Source organism: Cervus canadensis, chromosome 22 (assembly GCF_019320065.1).
Source record: "Cervus canadensis isolate Bull #8, Minnesota chromosome 22, ASM1932006v1, whole genome shotgun sequence".
NCBI lineage: Eukaryota > Metazoa > Chordata > Mammalia > Artiodactyla > Cervidae > Cervus > Cervus canadensis.
In genome coordinates, this window is record NC_057407.1 from 8067818 (window position 1) to 8081506 (window position 13689).

Genomic DNA, 13689 nt, shown 5'->3' on the forward strand with positions numbered 1-13689 from the left:
GGCAGACTGGTCCTGGGAAACTAGGACTCTGTTACCAAGGACTTCCAGGCATCTTTAGGTGAGAAAAAGGAAGAAAGTGTTCTCCTTTCAGGACCCACATTTCAGACTCAGGAGAGGGAGGTCCAAAGATACTTCCACACAAGCCAAGGAGAGGCAGGTCATCCCACCTACTTGAGGACAGGGCAGCTTCAGCCAGACCACCTGCACCCCTCACATACGGCCACGCTGAATGCATGAGCGGCAGGTCCATCACTGTGCTTTCAGGGTGTTGCTACAGCGGACAGGCCCTGCCTAAGAAGGAACAATGCTGCATCCTGGCCTCCATCAGGATCAGAGTGCTGAAGAAATACAGCCACCTAAACTCAGCACCGTCCAGGTGCCCAGGCTAGATCCCGTCCCCTTGCGGAGATGTGACCGGTGCTGGCTGTGCTGGGAGGCTGCTGCACCTGCTGTTCCTCAGAGTCTACCAGGGCTGCTTAACCCTGTAACCCATCCTTAAGATCAGGGCAGGTTTGGCACCACCCTCAAGCACCCTCCGGGCACCACCCGGAGATGACCCTTGGGCAATAACCCAGGAGAGAAAGGCTTGGTGTTTGGTCAGCTTTAAACAGGCCAAAGCACTGGAGACATCACACCGGCAGGGAGTTGGCTAGAGGACTGTGAAGGATTAGATCGGCAATGAGTGTGAAATCCTGCATTGAGAGAAATGAATGGGCCCTGGATTAGCCGGTAACCCTCATCACCACTGAGGGGATTTGAGCCTAAAGGTTTCAAAGGGTGAGTGGAAGGGAAAGATTTTGACAAAAACAAACAAACAACAAAACACTCCTGGGGAAATGACAGTTAACAGAATTCCCCTTCAAAATGGTCCTTTCTAAAACCTGGCAACTCCCTGGTCACCACCCTTTAACAAAAGGCTGCCTAGATTTCCTGGGAAAATGTGAAACCTGGAGCCTTGTGTAAAAGCATGAGCTGGGCTTGGTTGCAGTGCATATGCCTGCACCTCTGCATGGGAAACCTACCCCAAAGAGAAACACTTCTTTTTAATGTGCTCAAACACATTAGCTGAAACATCTTCCTTAATAACACTACAATGTTAAGCGGGTTAAATTAGGGTTCCTCCATCTGATATAATAATATGCTTGAGTTAGGATTAACGGTGTAAGGCTGTATGAAGCCCCATGGGAAATACTTTGGCTACCTTGTTAAATAGCATATTTAATGGGTATGCCTTTAAAATAGTTTTTTTTTTTTTTTGTCTCTTTTCACAATCTTTGATACAAAGATAAGAATTACTGAGCCTCTATGAACCTCAGTCTCCTCTTCTGAGCAAGTACCAATTCCTGTGCCTCCAGTTGAGAAGATCAAAGGAGCACAACCAGAGCGCTAAGTGCCCAGCAGGCAGAGTGTTCCAACTGCTCCACGCCCCCAAGATCTGGCAGGCCCCAGCCTCTTCCCCAAGGGCATTGCTGCATCGAGCAAAACCACCCCAGTGAGGAAGAGGTGGGACCAGTCTCTTTGCAAAGAGGGGCTGGGCCCCAGGCTGGCCTGAACGCTCTGGCCCTTCTCACTACCCGGACAACTGGTCCATCAAGGGTGGGTGTATCTCCCTCTATGAGCCCTGTGTCCTCTTACCACCTCAGCGATGTACGCCTTTGATGGGGGCCCCCTCTAGGATCCAAGCCCAGTGGCGGGGGGCATCGTGGGGAGTCAGGGAACCCAGACATCAGATGAGCATGGCTGGGAAGTCACTTCTCGCCAGCCACAAGGTACAAAGGCAAAGACGAGTACCTTTCTCTTGAGTGGCCTATTAACCTAAGTGAAGAAGCCCAGCGCGAGAGAGGTGGCGGGTCCACTTCCTTTGCTTGGAAATGCACGTGCTAAGATGCCTACCTCAGTAACAGTAGGACCTGTGGGGAAGGCCTGGGATAAACACCAATCTCAAAGATTAACCTTGGACTTCACACACCATGGCCACCACCTCCTTTCTCTCAGTGCCAACACTATATATAAACATGCCAAGTTCTTTAATTGATTTTATTTTTTACATAAAAAGTTCAGTAAAAATTGGATAAAGTAAAGTGATTTTAAGCAGTAAATCAATCTTATCAACATAGCACAAGGCTGGCCAAAACCACAAGGCAGCCTGCTTTGGAATATTTACATGATAACAAATTAAACCTTGCAGGAGAACTTAAACCATCCTTACAAAGTCTTCTGTGATCCTAGCACATAGAGGCTTAAAAGCAAAACAAAAAACAAAACCCAGGAAAAAACAAACAAATTATTTTCAATATATTCACATATACATTAAAATATAATACAGATGGTCAGGGTTGGGGTTGTGGGTGGGGATGCGCATGAGCCTGTGCGCTGACAGCACCGCCAAGGAGGAGACCCAGGTTGGAGTGGGGTCAGGCTGACCAGGTCTCAGAAGGGAAGGTCTCAAGGGCCTAACCCCTCGCCTCTGATGGCCTCTACCAACAGCTCACAACCAGGGACCACGTGTTGTAGATGGAGCTCAGTATTGTGGCTCTCAGTTGAAATCCGCAGGTCTGCAGTCCCCAGGGTGCTGTGCCCCCAGTAGCACACAGCCCTGATGGTGGGGTGGGGAGAGGGCCCACAGGACGTCGTCTCCCCAGGCTCTCCTACCAGCCTGCCCGGCCTCCCACCCTGGCCCCGCGGGTCACTCTAGCTCAGTGTCCTCTTTGGGTTTGTAAACGGCCCCAAACTTCTGCATGTACTTCTTAATGTACTCCTTGGTTTTGTGTTTCACATTCTCATTGCACTCCAGGTCCTCGGGGTTCTTACAGTACTTCAGCTCCTTGTTCATAACGCCATGAGTCAGCTGTCCAGGACACAGAGAGAGACCACAGGCCACCAATCAGAGTGGAAACGACTCAGGGGGGAGGCAGTCTTCTGCCCCGGAACCCTTCTCAGTGAATTAGATGCAGGGAGGTTGGGGCAGGCTGCTGCTGAGGTCACCACAAACAGGAGGCTCAGCTGTTAGAGAACCGCTACCCTCCAGGAGAGTCGCCTCCCTTCCCAAATCTTCCCCCTATGTTCCTGGGTCTCCAGCCTGAGCATGTGGCAAGGAAAACCTCCCCTTTTATGATGAAAGGGACCTTTTTAGAAGGTCTAGTTTGCTGAGAACGTTGTCAGACCACAAGCAGGGGAGAATACCTTGCGAGCTAGGTGTTTGAAGTCTTCGGTTGTGGTAATTCTTCCCACTTTGCAGTCAGGTTTCCGGTAAGGGTTCAGGCACTGGACGATGAACTGGGACATCTGCAGGCAGGGGGGAGAGAAGGCAAGAACGCTGTGCTGAGAGAATGTAGACAGGCAGCAGTAGAGCCAGCCCGCCCTTCCCTTTCCCTCACGCGGGCCGGCTGGTAAGGATTAGAAGGAGGCTAGTACACCAGTGGGATAAGAGAAGGATCCGGGGCAGCCCCAAGAGGGACAGGGCTTCCCCAGATGGACTGGGCAGTGGAGGGATAGAAGAGCAGGACTCCACGCTGAACCTCATAGCAGCCCCAGGTTTCAGCTAAGAAGTCTCCTGTCCTTCTCATAAAGAGACTAGCTAAATTCTCTGGCTCCTGGAGGCAGGGCAGAGAGGGCCTTTCTGTGCTACCAGGAGGCTCAGTGACCCCAGGAATGCAGGTGTTTTGTTATTGAAGACTGCTTAGATTCTCTAAGTGTTGCACTTCATGGGATTTACACATCAGTGTAAAGCAGACGGATGGCTGCATATTAGAGCAACTGGTTGGAGACCGTCTGGGGTAAGACCCTGGTCAGTACACAACTTCCCACGTCCTCCTGAGCTGTCTCTGTAGTGTCTGTCCTAGCCTGTGGCTCTCAAGAGTGATCTAGGCGCAGGACCTCTGAAAGTATCTGGGGCACTAAGCCACAAATTTGACTCCAGGGGACAAAGGGAGCGAGGAGGTGAGTCGCTTCATCAGGGAGCACCATGAACAGGGTCTCCCCATCCCTGAAAATGAGCTTTCAGACACTCAAATGACAAGGCTGTATCACCAGGTTGGCACTAAATAAAACAGCTGCTAGCTGGCTGGGCTGAAATGCCAATCATTTTACACAACGACAGTGAAACACTAAGTTTTATCCTTGAGGAAGGCTTTTGATCAAAGGTGTTTCTGTGGTCTTCTGCTTCCATACTCTCTCCCTTCAATCCATTTCCCTGAGTACAACAGGGGATTTCATTATTCCCAGCTTAAAATCCTGCAGTGGTTCCCTGTAACTCAGTAGGAAGCAGCACAATATTGTTCAGTCTCATCTCCCCCCCACACCCCACACCCTGAGCCACAGCCCCCAGAGGCCAGGAAAGGGATGCCACCCTCTGCCTGCATTGCATATGCGGTCAGTCCCAAGCCCTGACTCAAGCGCCCTTCCTCACACCCCGAGCAGTGACCTCCGAGCCCCATCACTATGCAGGTCTGCTTCCTCCAATGGACTATGAGCCCCTTCAATGAATGAAGACTGGAGTTTAGAATCTGGATGCCCCGCGGCAGGAAAGGTTAGTGTTCTGAGAACTGGAAACATATACTTCTAACAGCAGAAGAGGAGCTGCTTTCTCTCCATCACTAGAGGATTAGGCAGCCACCAAATGAGCCATCACAGAGATCGGGACTCTGAGCCAGAAGGCCTGAGTTCAAGTCTTCTGTCTAGAGTCTGTCTTCTCTGAACCTTAAGAGCTCCTCCACCAGCAGAAGAGGAATGACAATTCTGGTGCTCCTACCTTGAGTGCTGTTGTGGAGGGAAAATGATACAATGGACACCAAAGTGCTTATTATCCAACTGCGAAGGACCATACCCCGTGTCACCTAACGACAACTGCACAGCCCAGTCCCAGAAGTAAGAAGACCCAAAGGCAGGGTGCCCACTCTGGGCAAGAAGGAAGGGGCTCAAGTTTCAAGTTTTCCAAGCTAGGCGCCCACATCCCAGCCAGCCTTACCTCTTTTCTGAATACTTCTTTGCTTTTCTTAGCCAGCTCACTGGATGTGTCTGCTTCTGCTGTCTTAGGCTTTTTTGAGGTCTAGAAATGGTAAAGAAAACACCACAGTGCAAGGATGAGAGGTCAGGTCACTGATACCCCTAGACAGGATACCCGACTCTTGGTATTATTTATAGGATCTTAACGAGACGCACGGAGAAGGCAATGGCACCCCACTCCAGTACTCTTGCCTGGAAAATCCCACGGACGGAGGAGCCTGGTAGGCTGCGGTCCATGGGGTCGCGAAGAGTTGAGGACTCGACTGAGCGACTTCACTTTCACTTTTCACTTTCATGCATTGGAGAAGGAAATGGCAACCCACTCCAGTGTCTTGCCTGGAGAACCCCAGGGACGGGGGAGCCTGGTGGGCTGCCGTCTATGGGGTCGCACAGAGTCGGACACGACTGCAGTGACTTAGCAGCAGCAGCAAGGAGACACACCCTGGAGTCAGCCAAGCTGTTGTTACCACTCCCACTTCATGTCTAAATCCAGCCATCTGGCTCCAGCCTCACTTCTATAAAGCAAGTTCTAATTCTCTACCCTAACAGAAAGTCGATCTTGAGTACAGCTGGTGAACATTTGTTTCTGGGTCACCTCTGCAGAGGAATGTGCTCTGTGACTTGGACCCCTCAGGCCCCTGTTGTGAGCTGCAGCACCCCACACTGTGAAGTCAGCCCCAGGCTCCCCAACTCCACCTCTCTCATCTCTTGACATTCCAGGACTCTGGGACAAAGGCAGAATGCGCTTCCCACCTGATCGTGGTCCAAATACCACGTTCTGCATCCTAGTCTCCTAGACTGTAGGAGACAGTCTCAGCATGCAGGAGAGGCTCCTTCAAGGTTGGTAGCCTCAGTCCAGGAATGGAGACTGAAGAGGTATCAAGGTACTGGGGGCGGGAAGGGGAGGAGATGAGAGTCATCCAAGTCACTGACCAGATGACTAGATTCAAAGATAGAAGATATTCTGTCCTAAGATGCTGAAATGATGACACACTTAGGAATATTTTCCCTCCAGCACTGTGAGCAGGGAAGCTGCCAGTCCCCCCCCGCCCCCAATCAGGCACTGCAGAGAGGGAAGGGGCTGCCAGCCCCGGCATTCAGAGCATCCACTGGGCAAGGCCATCTCCCCACACTTTTGATCACTGCCAGTCATCAAGCCCCTTCCTAGAAGTGTACTTGTCCATGGAAAAGATTATGAGCATCCCCCTTCGAAAACAACTTGCTTCAGGTAGATGTAGGAGCTGCAGTTGGCATTACAGGTACTTCAGGTTTTTGCTGGCTGCTTAGAGCACAATTTTTTCTAGTCCCAGCCTATCACCAGTTCTGATTCCTCTTTTTCCATCAACAGTATGAAAGTGCTGGTGGTGAAGGGACAGTTCAACCTCCTCTGCTCTGGACTGGCTCCACAGAAAGGTGGTGCGCCCCCTGGCCTCTGTAAATCAGCTTTCTCTGACTTGTTATAAACGCTTTGCATACTTTCCCCTTTTCTACTTTCTGTGGCTGTGGGACCAGGAAAGGGAGGGTAGGGTAGAAAGAACACTCAGATTCAACCTCTGGTTTCAGGAAACAAAAGGCAAATTTTCAAATGTTTTGCTTTGAGATTTTGTGGTTATTTTTTTCTAGCAGTAGAAAGTACAGGTGTGCTCCACAGTAAGACCTCACGTAGCAAGGGAAAAACTACACCCTGAGTAAGCCAAGGTAATTTCATCACACCCTCAGCTATTCTCTTGTGGATCTCAAAAATGAGTAGCAACAGCAATAAGTACAGAAAAACCCCTCAAGGTATGACAACTACCTGAAGGCTCTGGGTCCTATAAAGGAGGCCAGGCTCTCAGTGAGGGCACTGTGCAAACAGGCACGCCCTGCTTCCCTCTGAATGGGGTATGTGTTCAGAAAGCAAAATAATTCCAGTGCATTTCTAATTTAATCTCTGACTTGGTGAGGCTGCAGGGCTTTAAAACCAGTTACTGAACACAATCCCCTGAGCTCTATCTAGGAGCCTGGTCCAGAAGAAGTTGAGCCATCAGAAACACTGCATGTGATTCAACCTAAATTCTGCAACACACAAACCTGTACAGGCCAATTCAAAGGTTAAGAAAGAAACATCCTTGAAAATAACTAAAAAACTCAGTATATTGTTTCGAAGTTCCTACCACCTTTGGTAACAAAAAGAGCAAAATAACTTCAGTTTGATTCTAGACCAGGCACTATATACCAACGCCTCAGTTTGTCAAAAAGAGGCATGGGGGGAGGAGGGTAGGAAGTGGGGGAACAGGAACAAATTGTTTCCACAGCACTTTCAACAAACAGGGACTGTTCCTGGCCTTTTTCATATCCACTTGTGCGCTTAGCCCTCTGATGCCTTTGTATGAATCTTCAACATCTCCATTCTGAGTTCCTCACTTTGCCTAAACTATTACAATACTCCTCAATCTGGGTTCCACTGCTACCAATCTCATTTTTTCAAACGAACTGTTTCACTCAAGGGACACACTTGGTTGCCGGACTCACTGCTTTAAAAGCATTCACGGGCTTTTAATCATACAATAATCACATTGGGAGGACACCAAGATCTTAGACCATTTAAATCTGACATACTTTCCCATATTTTTGTCTGGTTCATTACCCCATATGCACCCAAACTCTCACCATAATCAAATTACTTTTATTGTTCTGTCTCTATATATATGCTCTGTCTTTACTGACTTTATACTTTGCAAAAACTACTTTGTTTGCCCAGAATCCTCTTTCCTGCTTAGCTTAGCTATAGGTCAACTCATGTTTTCTATGACATATCACTGGTGCATTTTCTCAGACCATTAATGCATTCCCATAGCATTCTGTACATTCTTCAACTACAGCAATTATCCCATTGTATTTCTGGTTTATAGATGTGGCTCTTTTCTTAGACTGAACTTCATGAAGACTAGTACTCAGATTTATTTTTCCTTCTATGTGTAACACCTCACACAATGCTTATGAATTAGTGAAATTTACAATATTATAGTCTTCACTTCCAAGGGCTTTAAAAATCGAAATGAAGACCCTAAAGATGGGGGGGGGTGGGGAACAGAAGGAATAAACACATACCCCACAGGCATCCTTCTGTCTGAGATGCTAGCTGGGTGAATACAGTAGGACAATAACAATCCAAATAAGTTCCTGGTTATCTAAGTCAGACTAGGTCCTGATGATAGAGATTATGGTCTTGAAAGAAATCCAAAGCCTTTGACTTGTGCAGGAGATGCGGGTTTGATCCCTGGGTCAGGAAGATTCCCTTGAAGAAAGAAATGGCAACCCACTCCAGTATTCTTGCCTGGGAAATCCCACGGACAGAGGAGCCTGGTGGGCTGCAGCCCGAGGGGTCACAGAGTCAGACAGGACTGAGCACACATGCACCTGCCTCTATAAAGACTCTCCCACGGAAACTTTACACACTACTGTAGACATGTACAATGACGCAGCAACTCGAGAAAACAGCGACAGGTTCTTAAAAAGTTAGACGGACATATTAACAGATTGTCTAACTGATCCAGCAATTCCACTCCTAGGCATCTACCCAAGAGAAATGAATATGTATGTCCAAAGACTGGTACACCATTGTTCATAGACCATTATTCATAACAGTCAAAGAGTGCAAACAACCCAAACGTCCACCAGTTAGTTGGTGAATGGATAAATAAAATGTGGCACATCTAATACAATGGGATATCAGTCAATGCTGAAAAGAAAGCTACCAAACCATGAAAGAGCATGGAAGAACCTTAAATGTATACTGCTAAGTGAATGAAGTGAATCTGAAAAGGCTACAAAGTCCAAATATATGACATTCTATAAAAGGCAAAACTGGAGAACAGTAAAAAGCTCAGAGGTTGTCGTGGATGGGGATGGCGGATGGGGAGGGAGGACACGATGAACAGGGGAGCACAGAGGACTTTCAACACAGTGAGACTACGCTGTACACTGTAACGGTGGACACATGCCTTTATACGTTTGTCCAAACCCACAGAAGTACCAAGAACCCTAAGGCAAACTACAGACTGAGTGATAATGATGTACCAATGTAGATTCACTGACTGCAATGAACGCACCACACCCTGGCAGGCTGTTATGGTGGAGGATGCTGTGCATGTGTGGTGACAGGAGATGTACGGAAATTCTGTACTCTTAGTTCAATGCCGACAGGAACCTAAAACTACTCTGAAAAATAAAATCTACCAAGAAGAAAAGTGTTACGATAAGGACCTTTTCAAACAAATAGAAACAAGAGAACTCATCACCACTAGACCTGAAATACTCAAAATATTAAAGGAAATTCTTCAGACTAAAGGAATGCTAACTATAACACTGAACAAAGAAAAACATATCCCCCAAAGTGAATAAAATATAAAATGAGGTATGGATTCGTTTTCACTCTCACTCCAATTCCTTCCCTACTTTCCTCCCCTGACCTAACTAGTTAAGTGCCTCTTATTTTCAAAATTAAATACTATTCAAATCTTAGAACACAGATATATTATCTTTGATTTCATTCAAGACACCACCTCCTTGGAGACGGTGAGTCCTGTTCCAAGTGAAAAAGGATAAAAATTGTTAATTCAATTGCTGAGAGCCACACTGATTTACATGACCTCCTAATTCAACTGGAAGCTAGGAGCATCCCCTCCTGCGTAACAAGCACAACTGTCTCTAAATATTATCAAAAGTCCCCTGAGCAGCACAACTGCTCCTAGTTGAGAACCCCTGCATTAAAAAGTTATCAGTATTTATCTCCAGAGAGGGAATATGACGAAAGGGGAGCAATAAAAAGAAATTAGGGGTTTTTTTTGTTCTACCATACCATACTTCTGTACTGTGTGGGTCTCCTACCACCTCCAAGCATGTTTCATATGCATTATTCTCCAGAACAATAAGGAAAACAGAATTCCAAGATAACGTGGCTAATGGTGCTAAAAAATGACAAGACAAAGACTCCCAAATGACCAGGAAACAAGTAAGCCACACTCACCTTCATGGGATTTTCATCATATGTTGGGGTTCCCAAGTCCATCTCAGCTTCATGCTCAAGGCTGGCATCATCTCCTGGGCTTTCCCAAGTAGGAGGATCCCACTGAGTCTGCCTAGAAGAAGGTTAAGAACAGCCATGCTATCATGGCCAGAAAACAGAGGACTCTGGCATAGGTATCTCTGCTCATATACTCATAAAAATACAACATGCAATGAAACACAGAGTAAGTCAGCTCCATGAGAGGGACAGTCTTCCCAACAGCAATAACTCTATCCCAGAGACATGTTATTTAAGGCCACTGTATTTCTGTAGCCAACACTGTGGCAACGTTTACTAGGTATCAGAGACAACAGTAAAACAAAATATTCTGTCTGGCTCTCATCTGGCTCTTAATGTCCTACAGACAGGATTCAGCAAAGGCTAAGGAAAGTACATGCAGTAGGCGCCTGCCTATGCCACCCCTTTGCAGGTGAAGAGATCAATCATGACTGTACCTAGATGTACTTGGAGCAAAAGAAAATAAATCACAGCACCCTCCTCACAATCCTTGATCATGTCAGAAAACTCTTTCCTGCTTTAGGTGTCTTCTTGTTTGTATTATTAATAAATAGTTTTGCTCCTCTGGTTTGATGCCTGACAGCATGGAAAAGATGTGATGAACAGGTTAAAAACTTGTGCCCTCTGCTAAAAATAGTCTCAACTGACTACAAAAGAAAAAGGAAAAAAAAAAAAGAGTTCAACCATGTTAACTCTTTGCATGTTTTTTTCTTTTTCTTTGGCTGCACTGCAAAGCTTACAGGGATTTTAGTTCCCCAACCAGGGATTGAACCTGGGCTGCTGGCCCAGAGTCCTAACCACTGGATTGCCAGGAAATTACCTCATTGCGTGTTTATGGTTGTTTTGAAGGTAAGCAGGCAAAAGTGGCTTTGTTTTTGTTTTTTTTTAAAAAGCTAGATCTGTGAAGTAACAAGTAGAAGTAAGGAAACTCATAATCAGGAGTCAGAAGTCAGCTGTCACAAGAAATGCTGTTAAGGGGAATCACTTAAAATGTCAAAAGCCTCCAAGAAGCTAGCAAATTACCTGACAGGTCTGCCTGTAATTACAGTCTTGTGCTTTCCTACCACAGCAATTTTTAGTCAGCAACATTAAAAGCATTTGATGTAAATCAGTTCTGTAGATGATTATGAAAATATCTCTAGTCAACAGAATTAATTTTAAAAAATGGGCTCAAGATTTCTATTGTAATCAAAGAACCACATGCAGTTGTGGGTTTTATTATGGGAATTAAACAGAGAGGGAGGTATTATGCTCTTAGATGCTAGCTAAAGAAAACCTAGAAGAAAAGCTAGAAAAGTGCAGACATAAATAAGAGATATAATTTTTCCCCCCTGGAAAAAAGTGATAAAAAGTTTGCTTTGGTATTGAAAAAAAAAACAAAGTTCTGGTAAAATTTGCAGACACTGGTTTTTAAAGTCACAACACTTTCAGTCAGCAGTATAACAAGGGCTTGTTTTATAAAGATATTTTTACAGGAGTAATGAAGACCTAAGTAGAAAGGGAGAATACTTGACTGTATGAAATTTTTCATTTCCTTCTGTCACAAGACGTTACCAACAAGAACTTGCAATATTCTTGGATTAAGAGATCTAACGATGCTGACAGAAAATGGTAGATGCCCCAAACAAGCAATTCACAAAAGATAAAAATGGTCAATAATCTAATGAAGACTTTCCATCTCAAAAATAAAAGAACTGAAAATGAAAGTAAGATTTTTCATCTACTATCTTACATGAGTTAAAGAACCTACATGAAGAAAAAGGTACCTTTGTATATACATTTTGTGGGAGTCGAAATTGGTATGATTTTTTTTCTTTAAATGGTAAGCTGACAATACATGTTAATTTAAAATGTGTATCACTTTTGACCAAATATTTTGCCTCTAAGAATCTGCCTAAAGAAGGTAGTAAAATTATTATTAGCGTCTGTAAGGATGTCTAGGTTTAGAGCTATATATAAAATAGTGAAAATCCATCCATCGGAATGGGTTAAATAAAATTTGGTATAGTCATACAGAAGAGCAGGGGTTAGGGAAACTTCTTCCATAAAGCCTTGTGGACCAAGTGATCTCTGTCACAACTAGTCTACTGTGACTGGAGGATGAAAGCAGCCGTAAACAATTCCTAAATAAATGGCTGTGGCTGTGTTCCAAAATAACTTTATTTGCCAAAACAAGTAGCCCATGGGCTGGGCATAGTCTACAGACCCCTGCAACAAATCAGCAAGTATTAAAAAATAATGTAGTTTTATATTAATTGATAAGGGAAGTTCTATAAATAGACTGGTAAATAAAGCAGATGACAAAACATGCACCCCAACAACTCACATTATATACCAATGTATACAGAACACATATATATTCACATAAAGCTATCTGCCTAAAATATATTTTTAAATTCTAAGAATAAATCAGGTTTTTTATATACAGCAGGTGTCAAACTATGACTCATAAACCAAATTAAGTTTACTCAGAACAAAGACAGGCCCATTCATTTATGCACTGTTTATGGATGCTTACGCAACAACAGAAAAATCCAACAGTTGTGACGAAGACTGTTAGGCACGTAAAGCCTAAAATACTTATTCTCAGGCCTTTTACAGGAAAGGTCTGCCTATGACCCGAGAAATCTACTATGCTAGATGAAGTCATTACCATTTTTTAAAAAAAATTCCTTAATTTTCTTCAAAAGAGTCTTACAGATTAAAAACACCAGAATGTAACTAAAAAGGACAGAAGTCTAACATATGTTCTAACATTTATGATGTGTTTCTGGAAAGCCAGCAGCCCTCAAGCACAGTTAACAGCTAGTAACAAGTCTATAAACATAAAACTCCCCTTGTGGAGGCAGCTTCTTTGACCAGCTGAAAGCTGACTTGGGAATGCCCAGCAGCTTTTCTTACCTGGTGATCACATGGTAGTAGTAAATCTTTCCTTCTGGGTCTCGGGCTGTCTTCCAGTTGGGAGGTAAGACAATGGTTTTTGGTTTGGGAGGAGATGGGGGTGGTAAATCCAGGAGATTATTTGTCACAACCATTTCAGGCTAAAAAGAAAGACACATCACAAGGTCTTGATCAGTTGATCAGTGATGTTTCTTTTTTTTTTTTCCTTTCACTTTTTAGCTACACCACACGGCTTGTAGGATCTTAGTTCCCCAACCAGGGATCAAACCTGCACCCCCTGCAGTGGAAAAATGGAGCCTTAACCACTGGACTGCCAGGGAAGTCCCAGTGACATTTCTTTTAATTTGGCTGAAAAGGACAAAAGTAGTCACCTTAAGCAGTATGTTTCAATAAAAACACTACATATACTTCTTAAAAAAAAAAAAAAAGACAGAAGGGTACAATCTGGGAAATGATCAGAGATGGTTTACATGAAGAACTTTTAGTAATCTATCAGAAAATTTAGAGCAGGCTCCAAGTTCACTATCCAATGCATCATATTTAAAAATATTCAGCAGCTCATTATCTAGAACAATATTTTTTTGACCTTAAAAAAACCAATATTAAATGGCATATAACTAACTCCAGGGTACTGATTAGCTGAATGGACTTAGTACATAAACAAATGTGATGGAATGTTAACATTTATCCATTATTTATTTTCTGTTTGAAATCTCATA

General features: G+C 44.6%; 1 protein-coding gene across 3 annotated transcripts in view; it reads right to left on the reverse strand.

Moving 5' to 3' along the window:
* Positions 1–2023: 2023 nt before the first annotated feature.
* Positions 2024–13689, reverse strand: part of SETD2 (SET domain containing 2, histone lysine methyltransferase) — a 75696-nt gene continuing 64030 nt past the window's right edge. For all 3 annotated transcript variants that reach the window (XM_043442994.1, XM_043442993.1, XM_043442992.1), the window contains exons 17-21: positions 12971–13110; positions 10013–10124; positions 4967–5047; positions 3184–3285; positions 2024–2848 (exon numbers count right to left, since the gene is read on the reverse strand). In XM_043442994.1, the coding sequence (XP_043298929.1) occupies positions 2687–2848; positions 3184–3285; positions 4967–5047; positions 10013–10124; positions 12971–13110 (597 nt within the window). In that variant the 3' untranslated portion in view covers positions 2024–2686. The remainder of the gene's footprint in view (positions 2849–3183; positions 3286–4966; positions 5048–10012; positions 10125–12970; positions 13111–13689) is intronic.